Here is a 17,345-nt window from a genome sequence, read left to right as displayed (position 1 = left end):
ATGGGTCTTTGAAATTTACCTTGAGGGGGAGTGTAAAGTCTACTTCTTTGGTTTCCTTCAAGCCAAGAGGTACCAAGGGAATGCTGAAAGTCTCTCTATGGAAAAAACAAAAAGATGCAGATATACTTGTTTTCCGTTTGTCTGTTGATAAGGTAGTTATTTTTATTTCATCTGATGACGGAAAGTTAGTGTGCTGATGGGTGTTCAGGTAAAAGGTACATAGTTTATAATAGTTCCTTCCTGCCCAAGAATGTCTGCTTAATGGCCTAACTCTTCAAGAGCAGAGTGAGGAAAGCTATTTGCCTGCGCCTTTTTTTCTTCTTCTTTTCCTTCATTTGAGCCTGTTTTTCCTTCAAGGAAAGAAAAGGAGACTCTCAAAGGCTGCCTTACTGCAATTTAGCTCAACCGTTATACACCTTCACAAGTTATATGGACAGAAAACAGCTCCACATCTGCTACGAGATCTGCCATGGTAAGAGCTATGGTAATCATCAATAGTTATCATCAGTATTTTACATGTTACCAATGTTTTCATATGTAGAAGGGATGTGTGTCTAACACAGGGCCAAAGTATACCAACTTTAAACAGGGAAAGGTCTAAGAGTAGGAAGTCTAAGAACTACTTAGTTTGTAGACAATGCTAGGTGTTAACCTCTAAACAAGTCAGCCTCTAAAATATCACTTTCTGACTGGTGAAAATTCCATCTTGGGAAGGTGGGAATAGGAGTGCAGCTTCCTCAGCAGAGGAAGAGTCCTTAAACTGGTTGGCACAATCCAGCAAGTGGCTCTGTTAGCTTGAAAGGGACTTCCAGGATACAGAGCCAAAACACTACTGCAGGTAGTGCAAGTGATCTAATTTCTGATAAGGCTTTTAGAAGAAACCACGACACTTTTACAACAGATTATATCGAGTCTTTTTCCCCAAAAGGAAGTGAGACACATACAGAGAAATCCTAACTTACTGATTTAATGAATTCTAGTACCACCCACAGTCCCTGTGGACACCAGCATTTGTCATTCAAAGGAACTGAATTTCTATTTTTTAAGTTTCTAAAGTGTCACACCCGTGGAGTCAACATCATGGGGGCACTGAACAGTTAGGGAGGTGATCCTGGATTTCCAGAACTGAGTAGAAATAACGTCACACTTCTCAATCCAGCCGAGATGCATACCAGTACTGGGAAGGCCAACCCTTCAGATCAGTGTAACACAATACAGTGCAACTTAGTAACGTGGGTGTGACCTCATGCTGATGACTATATGCACAATAGATTCACAGAGCAACTATTAATAGCTATTTGCTATTAAAGGCTGGAGAGCAGTTACAGAGGGAGTGAAATATTTTAGCTGATGGAATATAAAAAAGCATTCAGAGCTTAGAATGAACGGCATCAGAAAGGTAAAACGCCATTCAAAACAGAGTGGGGAAGCAGGGTCAGGAGAGAATAAACAGCATACTACTGTCCAGCTGCAAGGCTTCTACCTGCCTTGGGGCCTGACCTACTGCTCACCCTTCACTGAGAATCCAAATATTTCAAATATTCTTCAGCTATAAGAAGAAATAGTACTTCTGGAGTCTTGTTCTCATTCCCACAGCCATAACTTTCATACTGTTCTCTATGCTCACATGCATCTATGAAGACGGCTAACATCTTGAATAAAAACATTTTTACATCAAATAGTTGTCAAAGTTTGACATGGGGGTAGAGGGCAGGAACTTTAGCACAAGTTCCTTTTTGATAAAAATGAAACATAGATATTTTTCATTAAGTCAGCATTCAGTTGAAAGATACCCCACTGGAAATGTGCTTAGTCCCTCTACATTAAGAGCTCCCTGTGGTCCACCTGGAATTTAACACCTGAGAACAGTGCTAAGAGGGACCCAAAAATTATACCCCCTCATATGAAGCACTTCAATTTGTGTCTTGAGCTACTAATGTTACTCTAATAGTAAACATAGGAGCAACAAGACATCTAACATACAGAAATCATTGCCGTAGTCAGGCAATGAATAATCTTTAACTTTGAAATTTTATCTTGGAGGAACCCATTGCAATTTGAAGCTTAGCGTGCCCTTTAAAGTGGGAAAAATGAAGTTGGAACAATTCCAACTTCATCTACTAAAAATTTCTCTGGCTTAGCCAGCTAATTTCTATCACTGAAGTACACACCTTAAAGATTACCTCACGTCTGCCCCGAGCTCTAAATCGGTGCTGGACTTCTATTCTCCAGCTAAAGAGAGAACTGTTGTATGCACTGCGTTTAAGAACAGATACTATATCACTAGGTTTGCTCACTCCAGAATGCACCGAACCAATTAGCCATTCCAGTGCTGGAAACTGCCCTAGGTGCCATGTGTCTCCCCATAAAGCCCCAACAGCTTTCAATTCTCACAATACTCTCCTCCACGAAGGAGCTCCGTGTCTAAGGATTAGTGGTACATACCTTTCCCAAGTGAAAGACAAATATGCAGACTAACCTTTAGTCAACAAATCTACCATCAAATATGTTCTCTTCCTATCAAGCTCTCTGTTCTTTCACGTAATTGTTGTCCAGCATTCACATTCGCCTAGAAGCAATTTTGTTTCCAGTGGTAAAGAGAAGATCTGTTAATAATTGAGCAACTTAGCTTTATACTTACTCTGTATTTTGATAAACCTCTACTGAGATATTAAGTCCTTCCAATTCCTCCTTTAAGATCTGCAAGTCTGAGTTTACAAAACTCAGTTCCAGTAGTACCTGCTCTCGTACTTTGTTGTTGGTGGTTGCTCTGCAGAAAGAGACACATACTTTTTTTATTGTTGAGGAAAAGGTTTTCTACATAAGCTTGGTTGACCCCCTTGCTAGCATTCTCAGCATTTTTAAGATTTTTTTTTTATCTCCTTAAGAGATGATACAAGACCTCATGTTTCAGAATTTATTAGTTTTTTCTGTCAAGAGAGAGCCTGGGATAGTTTCCAGATAAGAGCATGCAGACACATAGAAGGTTTTCTGTGTGCTAAATTTTTTGGTGTGATTAAGGCTCAGGCTTATTTTCAGATACATTAATCAACAAAACTAAAGCATCTTAAACAGAATCACTGTCCTATTTTCAGATTATGTAATCTTTTCCTAGTAAAAGATATGAGGGTGGAGGTAGGGGGAGTCAAGAGATATTTTTTTCAAAAGAGACTTCCCCACATTATAAATCAAATAATGATCTGTTGAGACTTCTGATCTTTTATTCTTAAGAAAACAACTTTCCCATAAAACTGTTACTACAGTATGTTTTACAACCAAATATACAGGTAGAAAGATATTTCTTTTTAATACAATTTTCTCTATAATTTTGTCAGATGCAAATAGAATTTTTTTGTTTGCTTGTTTCCTTCGCCATTTATATGTTTACATGACAATGTTTTCAACTGCTAGCACTGTGGATCTTAGTATTTAGCCCCCCAGAGCATTTCTGTGTGATTTCTTGTTTGTATATTTCAGGATATCACATCACTATTTCTAATCTGATTCTCCATACAGCATTACTGTTTTCAAGAGACTTAAACTGTTATCTGTAACCACAGGTATGAGTTTAAGATATGGTCCATATCCAGGCTTAAGATATTGTACCCCTATATTGGAGAGTCCAAATCATTAGACAATAACAAACTTGTTTTAAGTTTGCAGCATTTTGCATTTGCCTTTATTTTAAGATTAATTCACCCTCATAAATATTTATGCACAACCCTCTCATACATCTAGGCTTCCCTTGGAACAAGCCTCCAGTTTTATGGAGCAGCTTGGTGAAGAACTAGTTACTCCAAGGTTAAAATTCTAAGCTTGTACTTCACATAATAAATGTGTGTTATCTGTGAATTTATGTTTTTCCGTAGGGGATTGTAAATACATCTAGTCAGGTGAACTGTCTAGTGGTCAGGTTACTTTTAAAATTGCTTCTTTCAAAGAACTAGCAAGTTTTAATAGTCTAACAGGTATAAATTCATTTTAGGTTTTTTATAACTTAGAAATAAGTCCGATCCTCTAATCTTCAAATGGGCTTAGTTCCCAGTCTTGTTAATAGCAACTTCAGAATTTCAGCCGTTAATATTGGTGTCAGGAGCTGAACTTTAGGACACCTCTAGGTTGAATGTTATGGTAACCAGTGTTCATATTAGATATTACTCATCTCTTTAGCCTTTCCAAAACACTCCTGAGTTGGCATGCAGAAACATCTACTGAATAAACAGTGTTTAGTTTCAAAAGCAGATATAAGAATTTGGCTATACATAGAAAAGGAAGCAAAAAACCCTAAGTCTTACTCCTTAAGTCAATTACCAGAAAACAAAGCAAAATTAAGTCAGTCACAGAAGCTAAAACTATGTAAGCTTTGGACCTATCACCTCTCTTGCCAAGCATGGAGATAAAGGCGGGTGACAGGCAAAGGGCAACCTATCAAGTAATGGCAAGTTTAAGAAAAGTTAATTTATCCAAGCATTTTCACTTCTCTAAGGGAAGTATATTGACTAGATTTTTGTTCTTGGAGACCCATTGTTGCTCCAGTTGCAGGGAAACACACTATAGGGCACTATTGCAGATGAGTATTGGGGAAATTTTCAGTTCTTCTGTGTAACAGAGAGATGGATTGTTGGAAAGCTACAGGACTGTTTGCTAAGCAGTTAATGACAGCATGTAATAGCCTCAAGACAGGGTCACCATAAGGCTATTCCTATGGGGACAGCCACATAAGAAACTGTGTCTTTAAAAAAAAACCTCAGTGGACAAAACGTAATAGATAAAGGGGAAGTCTCTTCCGGTTACCTCAAACTGTAGGAGAATTTGGTGACAACTGTAACCTAGCTCAAATTAGATGTGCACTACCCTGCTACTCCTCTATCACTACTACATAGAATAAATAACATTACAATATTTGGCAAGGTTCACTTGCCATTATCACTAGCAATAAAGCTGATCAAACAGAGCAACATAAGATAGTCTAACATTCAGCTCATTTGCTACAACATAACAGCTTTGAAAGTGCACTTTATAGCAGGTAATGACCCTATAGAGCTACAGCATTAAAAAAACTTCAGGGATATTCACAAAGCACCCAGCAGTAATTTATGCAGCATGTTAGGGGAGCAATTAGGCAGACTGGGAAAAAGCAACGGCTAAGAGACATTTAAAAAAATTAAAAAAAATATATAAATTTGTTGCTCAGGCAAGAGAACTAGGAAGTCATGATATGTACCTTAAAAGATTTTCAGCACCAGCTCTCATTCTTACTGCTTTTAAGATCTGTTGGTTCAGGGCAGCTCTTTGATTTTGCAGTTTGCTTCGACCGGTCTCAGCAAGAGGATTACATCCCTAGAATTAAGGAAACAAGTTTCTTTGTTACTGTTGCAAGAGACTGAAAAGGAAGCAACACTGAATTTGAATGAACTTTAATGGCATGGGTTCTGTATGAATACAAATTAACTACGTTGACTTCAATAATGAATGACAGACAGTGTTTCTTTTCTCAAACTTGGTCATTAAAAGTGAAAGAGACACCATGACTAAAGTGTTAACATCCAGGCAGAAAATATTTGTTTTAAAGCTTATGTACATGTGTAAGCCAGTCTGTTTTCCCCTAAAAACCTTTTGAAACTATTTTCCAATTACAACCAAACTTGACAGAGCGTTCCTAAGTTTCTACAGGTTTAATTAAAAACAGTATCTGGCAAGGAGGTGACTCCTATCAAAGCTTCTGCTTAACCTTTGCAAAATATCAGAGTTCCATACTGGGATATACACAGCCGTGACATACAACTGTATCAAAAACAGGCTTTGGTGGCACCACTGCTCACAATTTTAAGAACGTTTCTAAGGATCTCTGTTCTTGTTCCTTCTGGTGCTCAGACCTTCAGTACAATTCCAACTCCTCCCTAGGTTCCTCTCTTTACACCTCAAACTTATTTTTGGCACAATACTGCTTATCTGCACAGCTCTTCTTCACACCCAGGAAATGCCCTGGGATCTTTAATTCTACCCTGCCCTAACCCAACAACACTTGCATACCGCACCAAAAATGTGAAATGTGAAATATGAATAAGCTTTATAAGTTATTTCATCTGTGTATGTTCACAGTGCCAGAGGCAATGATTTATTTGCCCATTAGTTTTTCTTGTTACCTGTTGGCCAAAGATTTACTGATAGCTCAGTGTCAAGTAAGATGGGAGATGGGATATGGAATAATAGAGCTTGAGAGGGTAAGATGATGATTATGCATTCAGATACTAATCAAATTAAGCCCTTAAAAAGTAAAGCATGAAATCCAGAATTCACAAGAATGCTCCTGTGTACATGCAGACCTTACATAAGCACAAGACTCAAACCACTGCAACCCACGTTTAAGCAGGACTGAGCCATTGTATTCTGGTGAACACTGATAAGCTAAAACTGTTATAGATGAATAGGACTGCATGTTTGTCCTTTTTTTTTTTTCCTTTTTTCCCTTTTTTCTTTTTCCCCTTTTTCCCCTTTTTTTTTTCTTTTTTCTTTTCCCTTTGTTTCCCTTTGGTTTTTTTTTGAGGGAAACACAATGTTAACACCTTTTTTAAATAGGTTAGAAGTTCCACTTCTTTATTCTTTGCCCCTGCCCACCCTCTTTTTAAAGTATTAAATGTCTTTGGATATTAATACTCATTTATAGGCAACCAGCACATCCCTGCAGCCTTAACTACTGATTCTGAAACAAATAAGACCACTCTGTTTTAAGGCTTACCCTTAAATAAAGCATGTCCTTTTGAGCGGCCTTGCTGGGTATCATTACAAAGCTCATCACGGTCCTACTGAATTGTGCGTTACACAAGAAGGAGGCTCAGATCTGTCTGATGCAAGTCTTCCCTCAAGTACTCCAGCCACAAAATTATGCACTATTTTGGACCTCTCCCTTTTCGTTTTGACTCAAAAAATTTCGGGTTGATATAACAGCATTTAAAAGTCTCTCAACAAGTTCTAATTATGAGTGGTCAGGCAATGACATACCAGCACAACAAAAGCAAGTATTTAAATAGAACATGAAGTTCTAATCATCTACTTGAAGTTCAGTTCTTACTTGGGTTGGCAAGCGAAAGCAAATTGACTTGACTATAGAGAAGTGAGCTGATCAATCCAGATTACACTAGTTCAACTGAGAAAGCACATAACCTAATATTGTCAATTTTAAACCTCTAGTTTGAAAAGTTTGTAAAATGACAGGAAGCTTGTGCAAACATCTTCAGAAGCACTGTTTGGCAGGTAACTTGAAAAAACATGCCACATTAAGTTACTCTTATTGGAGAAATGTTTCTGCATTGAAATACCAATTACAGCAGAAGCCCAAAACTTGGGTGCGCAATGTATACTGTCTTCGTTGAGAACGCACCTGGAGTGAGCACAATACAAGGATGATGAACTTGTTACTGGAGAGGACATGCACATGTAGCAAACTCATTTATTCATTTCAGATTAAAAGCAGTCCTTTAACTACCAAATACTTTATGCTCCTTTACACACATTTATACACAGAGACATAAGCAAGGTACACTTAAAGATGCAACATGTTCTTGTGTCCACAAGTTACTTTCTGCTCTTAGCCTGTTTCTTTTTCTGGGCTGCCATTTTTTTTTTCCTACTTTACTTTTTCTTCACTTTGTGTTGTACAATCTTTCTCTACTACTGGTATATCAAAGTCTTCTCTCCTTCCATTTTATCCATGCCATTTTTCATTTGAACCTTGCCAATTATTTCTTTTTGCTTTTTGCATTGCTTAAATACTTGATTCTCATCTTGGGCCTGTCATCTCTATATCTCTGCATAGGTCTGTGATGCTTTCTTCCAGCTTCTTTCTCGATCACTTAGTCCAAGCATCCTTCCTAAACATATCCTTGCCTTGCCCTTGTTTTAATTTTCTCTGTAAAGCTGCAGCTTCTTTCCAGAACTCCCTGCCCTTTCTGTGCACCAAACAAGTTTCATGACATCATTCAAATACTTCTTTTCAGCTCTCCTACTGGGAAATTTTTCATGCAGATCAACTGCCTGATTCCCAAGCCCATGAAGCTCAGTAGAAGGCGTGTGTTTATTTCAGTGGACCTTTGATCAAGCTCCAGCCCAGAAATCAAACAAGCTCCCATTGAATGATGAGTGCAAAACTGCAATGATCTTAAACTCTGTGCAAAGAGAAAAAGTGGCAGAGATGTTTCCCTGCATTTCAGGACTGGCCACTAATCTCTGTATGAAGCTTTAATGCAAAACCAGCCCTGGGGCCTGAGAAGACAAGGCACTGACAGACTGAGGTATCCATATCACCTCCAGCGTACCTGGAAGTGCTGCACTTCTGTCTCTTGGTGAAAGGCTTCTTGTGCACAGAGGAGTGAGTCTGTTTTCAGGATAGGGTCACCTGCTGCAAGCATATACCTCCTATTTATTTCTCAAGGCCTGCAAGGAACTCATATTTTACCTTTTGGAAAACATTGCTTTTTACATCTCCTGCACAGGGGATGGGGACGCTCAGCTAGTTTGTGTTCATTTGCAGGCTTAAACTCTTTATTGTAATCAGGCTGCCAGAAAACTGATGGCTAGAAGCCTGCACAGAAGACAGTGAAAATAATCAATATTGGAAAAAAAACCAAAACAAAACATGGGAAATACACAATCTGGGGAAGATTCCCCCTTGTGTAAAGCACAAAATCTGTGTACTAATAAGTTATTTAGCAGACAGGTCCAAGAAAGTGCTTAATTTTGTTTTCCTCCATGTAGAAGATCCCTTTCCCAGACAGCATTTGCACTCAGTTCACATTTGGATAATCCCAAGAATGTTAATGTTCGGTTCATTACAACATCTGGTGGCCAAACTTCCCAATGGTTTCCACACCTACTGTTTCATTTCTTGTCAACAGGATGCTAGATGCTTCATTTAATTACTGTTTATTTCTTCGCTGAGCCAAGATAACTTGGAGAGTGAACTGTATTTTACCATGGCTTATGCACTATTAGTAAAATTAATTAAATAGCAACAAAAGAATGAAATAGCAACAAAAGGAGGTTGCAAAAATGACCAAAAATGGAGCACGATTTAAGCTTTCATTGCATGCATTTTGGGCGGAGGGGATGACAAGTAAATTGAGTAACTTTGCTGTGAAGACAATTCAAATGGTAAACTCAGCTATCAGTTTTAGCACCTTTTTTCCCTTTATCTCAGAGAATAGCTGCATTTCATAAAGAAGCATTTAAAGTGCTTAAATATTGTTACCCTTAGCTCCTGAAACAATAAAAGCTTTTTAAAACCTGAGGTTCAATCAGTTAGTTTATTTCTTCCAGCTTGGTTGAAGAGTATTGTTGTACTGCAGAATCAGGAAGCTGATATGTTTTTAATATATCATTATCAGAGGCAAGACCTGCACAAGAGTTATAAATTCTTGATGTATGACGTATGTTATCTTGAAAGAAACAGACACTGATATTAGACAAATAAACACGCATCTCCTGTTGAAGGCTGACCTGTGCAGGGCCTGCATGTTTGATAGCAATCCTCTGACTAATTAATGGGGCGTGCTGACAGATTCCAATGGGATTGCTGCTCATCTCTGGTTAGAACTAATGCCTGAGCTTAGGTGGCAGCAGGATATCGCACTGGGTTTTATTTTTAAGTTTATGAACATTATCACACACACACTTATTTGGCAAGCAGTTGTATTATGAATGTCTGAGGGACGTCAGTGTGATGCTGTCCCTGCCAGACCAGGTCCAGCCAGCTCAACAGCAGGAGTTCAAGAAGAGCTAGGAAGCAGCGGACTGACTGTTCAGGACTCACATGGGATTTGGGGGAGATTTAATTCTACAGATTACACACAGGCAGAGAGAGTAGCTAGGCAAGCCTGTAGTCAGGTACTCCAGGTTAACTGTGGATGGACAGTATCTTGCCTCTGTACAAGGCACCAGTGCTTACCTCCCATCTGAAGGAGCCTTAAAATCCCCCAGTCTAAGAGGTATAGGCAGTGTCTTTGTGGCTTTCCAAATTTAGGCTCTAGGCCTTGAGAAATTACCTGCCACAGAGGGAAGACAGCTGTCAAAAGTATGGGTCCCAAATAAGAAAGCAGTTGCATTTAATTTGGATGCCAGGAAGTTCCTTCTTCAAGACAGAAGTATTTTTTAATATTAGAAATCCAGTTGTGATGGACACATAAATCATGACTGTTTGCCAAACTATGAGTAATCACAGTAGCATTTGAAATTAACATAAATATGATTTATGAAGTAGTGGTTTGAACTTAAGATGAGCCATGCACTGTCTGAAGGTGACACAGAGTTGAAACTGGGTGTGTGCCTTCTTACTTAAAATAAAACATTCCTTTCGAGCCAGTGCAACCTGTGCTGCTTGTCAAGCCCAGTTGTGTACGCAAATGGCCATATCCTCCAGATATTTAAACGTGTATGTAATTTAACTTACGCACATATCTTCTTTGGCTGTAACAGCAATTGTAGTGAACAGCATGATTCACACTAGTATTTCTAGAACTGATGCTAAGTCCTGCTAAATTATTATGTCTATTTCCTTACCTTCTTCCACTACTATAATTAAAGTTTCTCTTTGCATGCTTCTACTAGCTCAATTTTGAAATTTTAGCTATACAGTGCACGTCTTTCTATAATATAAGTTTTATCTAAGTTTTTTTTTTTTTTAAAAAAAAAAAGGCAGGCAAGAGGGAGGAGGAAGGCCTGGTCTTCTAGAGCCTGGTGTACTTGTACCATGAACAAGTAAGTATCTTACAGTTCTAAGTGCCTGGCACCAAAGTTTAATATAAAATTTTAGAACTAATTATTGTATTAAATTCCAAATACATTTTCTATACAACATTCTATCTTGTCACACTGCTTGCTAAGGAAAATGAAAATTAATATTTCATCAGAGATGTCTGTCTCTTGACTAACCAAGTTTCAGATGATTCTTAGTTTCACAGGAAGGCCTACTTTCAGTTTTAGGTTTTATGAATGTCTATACAATGAGTAGATATGGCTTGATGGGGGGGCATGAATCATCGCAATATTGTTTCTGTCCTGCCAGACAACTAGAAAGAGAACAAACACGCAAATAAATATTCCTGTGTCAATGCTAATGTTAGTGGTTGCTTGGCTACTAATGACTAAAAAAACCACATGACTTAAACCCCAGTGGAAGCACAGGTGTAGCAGGTTGGTAAACTGATACATTAACCACAGCCCAGGGGAAGCCCTGCAGAAGAAATCCCAGAAGTTAAGGAGGGGAAGGAGAGAGAGTTAATTAGGGAAGTGCTGATTCATGAGCTGGTTACCATACCTATCATCATTGTCAGCCTGGTGCTTCATTTATGGAACTGATTGTTTTCTGGTTTTAGCCTTTTCCCCTGACAGGGAGGACTAATATATACTTTCTTTCTGAATCATCAGCTTGGTCTATATGATAAATATCTAGCCTCACAGATGCAACCAAAGCTTTAAGAAAGGGAAGAGAAAAGAAAATAAGCATCTTCATTAAATCGATCAGAATCTAAAGATTCATTAAACTAGCTGTCCTACTGCTCTGCCTCTATGTAGCACAATGGACTGCTATCCAAAACAACCAAACTGAAGACTGGATGCTTAGTGCTGTACCAGCAGATGCTTGGAGAGCTACAGAAAGGGTAACCTTGGAAAATGAACTATGGCTTTTTCTTATACTTTATTGTAACTTCCTGACTGACTAGGGAATTTGAGAAGTTACAGTCTGCATAAGGTGCTACGAAGCAGTAAACCAAGAAAAAGATATAGTAGAGCGAACTTGCTAGATATCTCTTCCTTGCTCTGCTCCTACCCGCCCAAAAAAACCCAACAAAAACAAAACACAGGGCAGGCATAGCCCTACTAATAGATCCCCACGCAAGTGTTGGATCCTGTGACTGGCTGAGTACTACTACATAAATATCCTGAGTTCTGTATATTGATGTGTTTTGGGGATATTTACTTTGTGAAAACTTACTGGTTAAGTGGGATGGTGTGCTATAATGAAAAAAGAGAAGACAAAAAAAGGAAGGAGAACAGCTTGAGAGTTGTTTCTCCCACAAGAATTCAAAAGTAACTAAAAAACCAGGAAGAGGTCTGAGAGGCCAGGCAATCCACAGAGCCATAACAGGCTCAAAGAATAACTTCCCCAGAGGCAGGAGAAGCATCTTGCATAAGGAAAGCGGCACACGAGGACAGACCTGCTTTAATTACTATCAGTCTGTTGAAAAATCCTTTCTGTCTTAAATGCGTTGCTCTACTTTTAAAACAAGTTGTTCTTTGCTCTTATTAGTTTTGTCATTATTTTCTGCTGACCACAGACTCTTTTGCAGGGAAGAAAGACTGGGGGCAGAATTTGGATGGACATGCGGGATATGCATGGTTGATTGACAGGTTGCTGCCAGTAATAGTGGAAGAATGTGGAACTCCACACAGAGGAGGTCGAGGCACAAGGCTGACAGTCTGAGAGCACTCACACCATCCAGGAGTACAGGTACAGTTTGCCCTGGCAATGTACCATGGAACATACTGAACTAAGCTATCCGCATGTGATGGTTGAGATAAACAAAACAGTGGCAGAACCAGTTTGCTGGTGCATTATCTTCCCAGAAAGTAAGTTCTAGACAGAAGCTCCATCTTCTTTTTGATGGAAAGTAAGGTGCTTCTTCCACTTTGCCATATCCTCTTCAGGACACCAGCAAGGATTTTTTTTTTGCTGCCTGTTTTGTTTTTAAAACTAAAATCTTTCTCACAAGCTCAGTTGCAGCTAATCAAATGGTTAAAGAGGGTTGTTTTGGAGTGGAGATATAAGGGGAAGGAAATAGGGGCAATATAGACAGAGTTGCATATACCCTGTGTGGCTGCACAGGTAATTTCCTTAAAACTAGATATTGGGGAAAAAAAAAAAAATCCAAGCCAGCTCAAAGCATCTTATAGGTTTAAGGAAAATATAATTTAGCCTATATAAATGACAGGCCTTTGCCATGGGGAAAAAGGAGATAATGTACAGAGATGGGGTAAAGGAAAGAGGAAAAGGTCCCTACAGAGCAGCTCTGGCATCACTGGAAGGGAATGGAGAGAGGGAGTCTGAGGAATGAATGGTGCAAGTGGACTGCAGAAGCTGCCACCTATCACATCTCAGACTCATCTGGCTGTGTCACAGCAAGCCTAACTTTCTGGTGTGGCAACAGAAGTCAAAGCAGGAAACAGGATCATGTATGTTTCCCCATTTCTGGTCATGGCCCTTTCCATAGAGCCAGTCATAGTTTTACAGGGTCTCCTCACCAGAGGAAAAAAAAGGGCACTAAACAAGAATTAAGTAAATAAGTCATTTTACATATTGCATTTTGGGGATACTTAGGGTTGTTTTCTGGTATGCTGTATTTAAGACTTCAAAAAGCATAATATGCAAAAGGGCACTATACAAACTTCAAGCATACTTCCCACATAATCCATTTATCAAAAGAAAATATCAAGAGTCTAAAACAAATAGATACTGTATGAACTGCTCATTTTTCCTCGATTACAAAATTTCATTGTGCACAATATTCTTGCAAAGTATGGAAGGCAACTTCATTATGTAAATAGTGCTTGGAAGCCCTTTTGTGAGCAGGACTGATACAAAGCAAGTGTTTTCACCTTGCTCCAGAGCTTATAGTATAAAAAGGTCAATTAAGTAAATGTATTTTGATCTAAAAAACACGAGGACTAGCCCTGGAAATGGATGTGATTCTGCACCAACAAAACTGGTAAACCAACCCTCAAATCCCTTCATGAAAACAAAAGTAGTGTGATTTAAAAAGGGAGGGGAAAGCGATACAAAGGAACGGGGGCAGGGGGGCACAACACATATGGACACACATGAACAGCTCAACCACTAGTTGCAGTTACATGAAATCACCTAACATACCATTCAGATGAACACGTAAGGCCTAAAGATACTATGTCCAAAGCATCTCCTTGGGTTCACAGCTGGTATCTGTTCAAGATTCCTGGAGCAGGGTTGTTTTGGTTGGGGTTGGTTTTTGTCCTCCCCCCTTCTCCTAGAACTACTGAGTCAGAATGAAAGCTCTGATCTTTGAGACCATTCAACTAATGTATAACAAGGAATACTGGTTTCCTGCTTACATCTAACTTTTAGGGACAGAAGGCTTTGAGCATCTAGCCTGATCTGAAGTTTACAATTTTATTAACACTTATGAGCCAGATGAACCTTTCTAGGATCTGAAGGAACAGAGGGAAGAACGTTCCACTGCAACGCTGGCTCACCCAGATTTGTTTAGTATCAGATTCATATCCATTTTCTACTGCTTTAAGACATAAGTAATTGAAAAGTGGGGAAAGATGCTCATGATTAGGTATAAAATTGATATTACAGTATTTTCATATATGAGAAAAATGTCATTCCTGTCCAGGATATGGGGATTACACTGGTATAATGCCATTTCAGTGAAATTAACCCTAACATACATTTTAATTGAAAATAAACTCAATCCTTTAGCAAGTCTGAGTGCAGAAGATCTACTCCTCTTATGACTTATGAACCACAACTTGGCTATTAAACTCCAGTTAGTCCTCATCAGTAAAAAACAAATAGGTAGAAGAGTTGATTTGTCTAACTTAATAAGTTCATGAAAAGTCAACTTTTCTTACTAACATGCTTCAAGGCAGCCTATGAGCATTTCATACTATAGAAAACATAGCTGTGAAAACTAAATAATTACAATTTTGCCACACTTCATGATTTCCTGCTATGGACTACTATGAAAGAAGTGATTACTCACCAAATATTATAGTAGGATTACTCAAATGAAGAAACCAGACAAGATTTGGTCAAAATTTTGTTTCAGTCCGTCTAGTTTTTTTTATGGCTGGCACAGATAAAACTTCACTTTCAGCTGCAAGCAGTTCCCCTACTAAAGGGCAATATTTTTCCTTAAGCTCCTGCTGGCTTATGAATTTGGTAAATACTGGGGGCAAAAACCAGACAGCCTATAAAGAGGGCAACAGAACAAACCGTACGTGCCTCCCTATCGTGTAATCCAGGTGGTAGCTGAAGTGTATCGTAGGGATATTTTTGTGCAGAGGTGAGCAACAACAGCCTGATGCATGAGGTTTGTTATTTTTCTCCATAGAACAAACAGTTTATGGTCTCGGATCCAACGTTACACCGAAACCCCCCTGTACCTACACCCCTATTTGAAGGCCATCAACAAAAGTTACAGGCGGGGAGAGCTTAAAAACAGCGAGGGAAGGCTGAATCAAAGCTCCCCGAAAACGGCACTTAGTGCCCTTTACCTCCGGTGAAGTTCACAGAAGCCCACAGGGCTGCATTACAGGCGATACTTAACTATAATTACTGTTGTGCAAAAAGAATTCAGGTGCAGGTTATGGCATAAGCCGCCCACTCGGTCTGAAAAGTAATTAGGGCAGATGTTCATTAAAAACTTCCTAACGAGCCTGTTAACTTCACCGCCTTACTCCAGTAAACTTTCTTACAGGTACACAATGCAATTTACTAGAGAGCGAGCGAGGGGACGCAGCGAGGAGCGAAAAGGAAGGAGGGCGGGGGGGGGGGGGGGAAGAGAAGGTGGAATTTCACTCATTTTGTAGAAGTATGAGTGCTCCTGTCCTGCAAGGTGAAGCTTGGCCCAGGGACAGCGGAGGGTCGGTCCGGCTGCGGCCGCCCGGGACCCCACAGAGCACCCCACCCGCCCGCGCCGCCGCCAGCGCAGCGCGTACCCCTCGGCGGGAGCCCGGCGTCGGACACTCCCCCGCCGACACACTCAGCCAGAGCCGAGGTCCCTGTCTCGCCTCCTTCCCCCCTCCCCGAGGCAGCTCCCCGTTGCCGAGGGACAGAGCGTAAGACGCTCCGTCAGGAGAAAGCAGCCCGCGAGCGGCGGGCAGGGGACCGCCAAACCCGAAGTGCCCGCGGGGCGCCTGTCCCGGGCACACAGCCCACCGGCACCCCTGAGCCGGCCGCCGCGCCTCCCACCTTCCGAAAGTAGCCGTCCTCCGCCGGCTCCGCCGCCTGGCAACCGCGGGGCGGCAGGGTGTCTGTCATCTCCGGGCGAGCCAGCTGTCCCTCCACTGCTGCTAGGAGCTGCGACCCTGCGGGAAATGTCGGCGGTGCCCCACGGCGCCGCCCGGCTCCACCTCCGGTGGCGGCGGGGAGGAGCTACCCCGCCCCACAGCGCTGCCCCTGCGCCGCGCTGGCGGGTGGCCTTGGTGAGGGCTTCGCGGCCACCTCCGGGATGCTCCCCGTGGAAGCCCCGCCGTCGGGCAGCTACCGGCGGGACGGGTGTTGTCCCTTTGTCCGGAGACACGCGGTGGCTGTGACTGACTAGAAGCGGAGCTCGGTGCCCAGCTGCGCGGTGTCGGCTCAGCCCGCTCCTCCCCGGGCCTCCGGCTGTGCTCCGCTGAAGCGTGGCGGAGTCTGGCTGGCCGCCCCGAAGGGACCGTTCGCCTCTTGCCGCTTCCCTCTCCCTGCCACCGTGCCTGGCGACGCCCCCCCTCCCCCTGCACCGTAGGGCCACCGCTAGCTTTCCCCGGGGCCCGCCTGCCTCGGGGTGATAAGGCTTCCCGCAGGTGGCTGTCCCGCTCCGAGAGGGGTGCTCCCCAAACCCGGGGGTGCCCCTCGCAGCGGGGGGGATTACCGGGACAGCGCCCAGGACCCGCGTGGCCACATCGCGCCTCAGCGCCTCTCCCCAGGCCCGCGGGGAGGCCCCTACGCCCGTACCCCTATCTGGGGGAGGGCAGGAGCCCGGGAGAGATCCCAGAGCCCGGGGAGCTGGAAGGGCTCCGACCCGGGCCTCTGATAAGAGCAGCGTCTCGGTGAAAGGCAGGGCTGGCCGCGGCTCCGGGAAAATGCTGAGGGATCAACCTCAGCATTGCAAAAATCTGCAGTGTTCGTACTGAAAACCTCCTGTCTTCAAAATATTACATTGTGTAACCGGTTTCGCAAATATTATTAGAAGCTTGTGTAAGGAAATTGCCAAGATTGGTTGCTATTACTAGCCAAGCCTTACCTACAGTTATGTGGGCATTTAGCATTTAAAGATGCAATACAGCAAAATACTTAAATCACTATTACCAAACTTGTCTTCCCCCGCTCCTCTTTTCTCTTTTTTCATCTTTCTTAGAAGTATGGTGTGGTTGTGTCAGGAAAAAATCTGCAGAGACAACGTTTCTTTATCAAAGGAAAAATATCTCTGGAATGACATCTTGAACTGAAACTTTCTTTGAAAATGCTGGTGTCTACACAGAGTCATGGAGAGCAATCCGGTTAAACTGTGTGTCTACTGCCTGTTGTTAAGGAGGAAGAATAGAGTCAG

General features: G+C 41.5%; 1 protein-coding gene across 1 annotated transcript in view; it reads right to left on the bottom strand.

The window, feature by feature from the left end:
• The window catches only part of RHPN2 (rhophilin Rho GTPase binding protein 2), a 29,493-nt gene extending 13,254 nt beyond the window's left edge, over positions 1–16,239 (bottom strand). The window contains exons 1-4 of the mRNA XM_054840865.1: positions 16,007–16,239; positions 5,225–5,340; positions 2,642–2,770; positions 20–95 (exon numbers count right to left, since the gene is read on the bottom strand). Coding sequence (XP_054696840.1) covers positions 20–95; positions 2,642–2,770; positions 5,225–5,340; positions 16,007–16,075 — 390 coding nt within the window. The 5' untranslated portion in view covers positions 16,076–16,239. The remainder of the gene's footprint in view (positions 1–19; positions 96–2,641; positions 2,771–5,224; positions 5,341–16,006) is intronic.
• Between the last annotated feature and the right edge of the window lie 1,106 nt (positions 16,240–17,345).

This window comes from Grus americana, chromosome 13 (genome assembly GCF_028858705.1).
Source record: "Grus americana isolate bGruAme1 chromosome 13, bGruAme1.mat, whole genome shotgun sequence".
Classification (NCBI taxonomy): domain Eukaryota; kingdom Metazoa; phylum Chordata; class Aves; order Gruiformes; family Gruidae; genus Grus; species Grus americana.
This window is presented reverse-complemented; position numbering and strand designations above follow the sequence as displayed.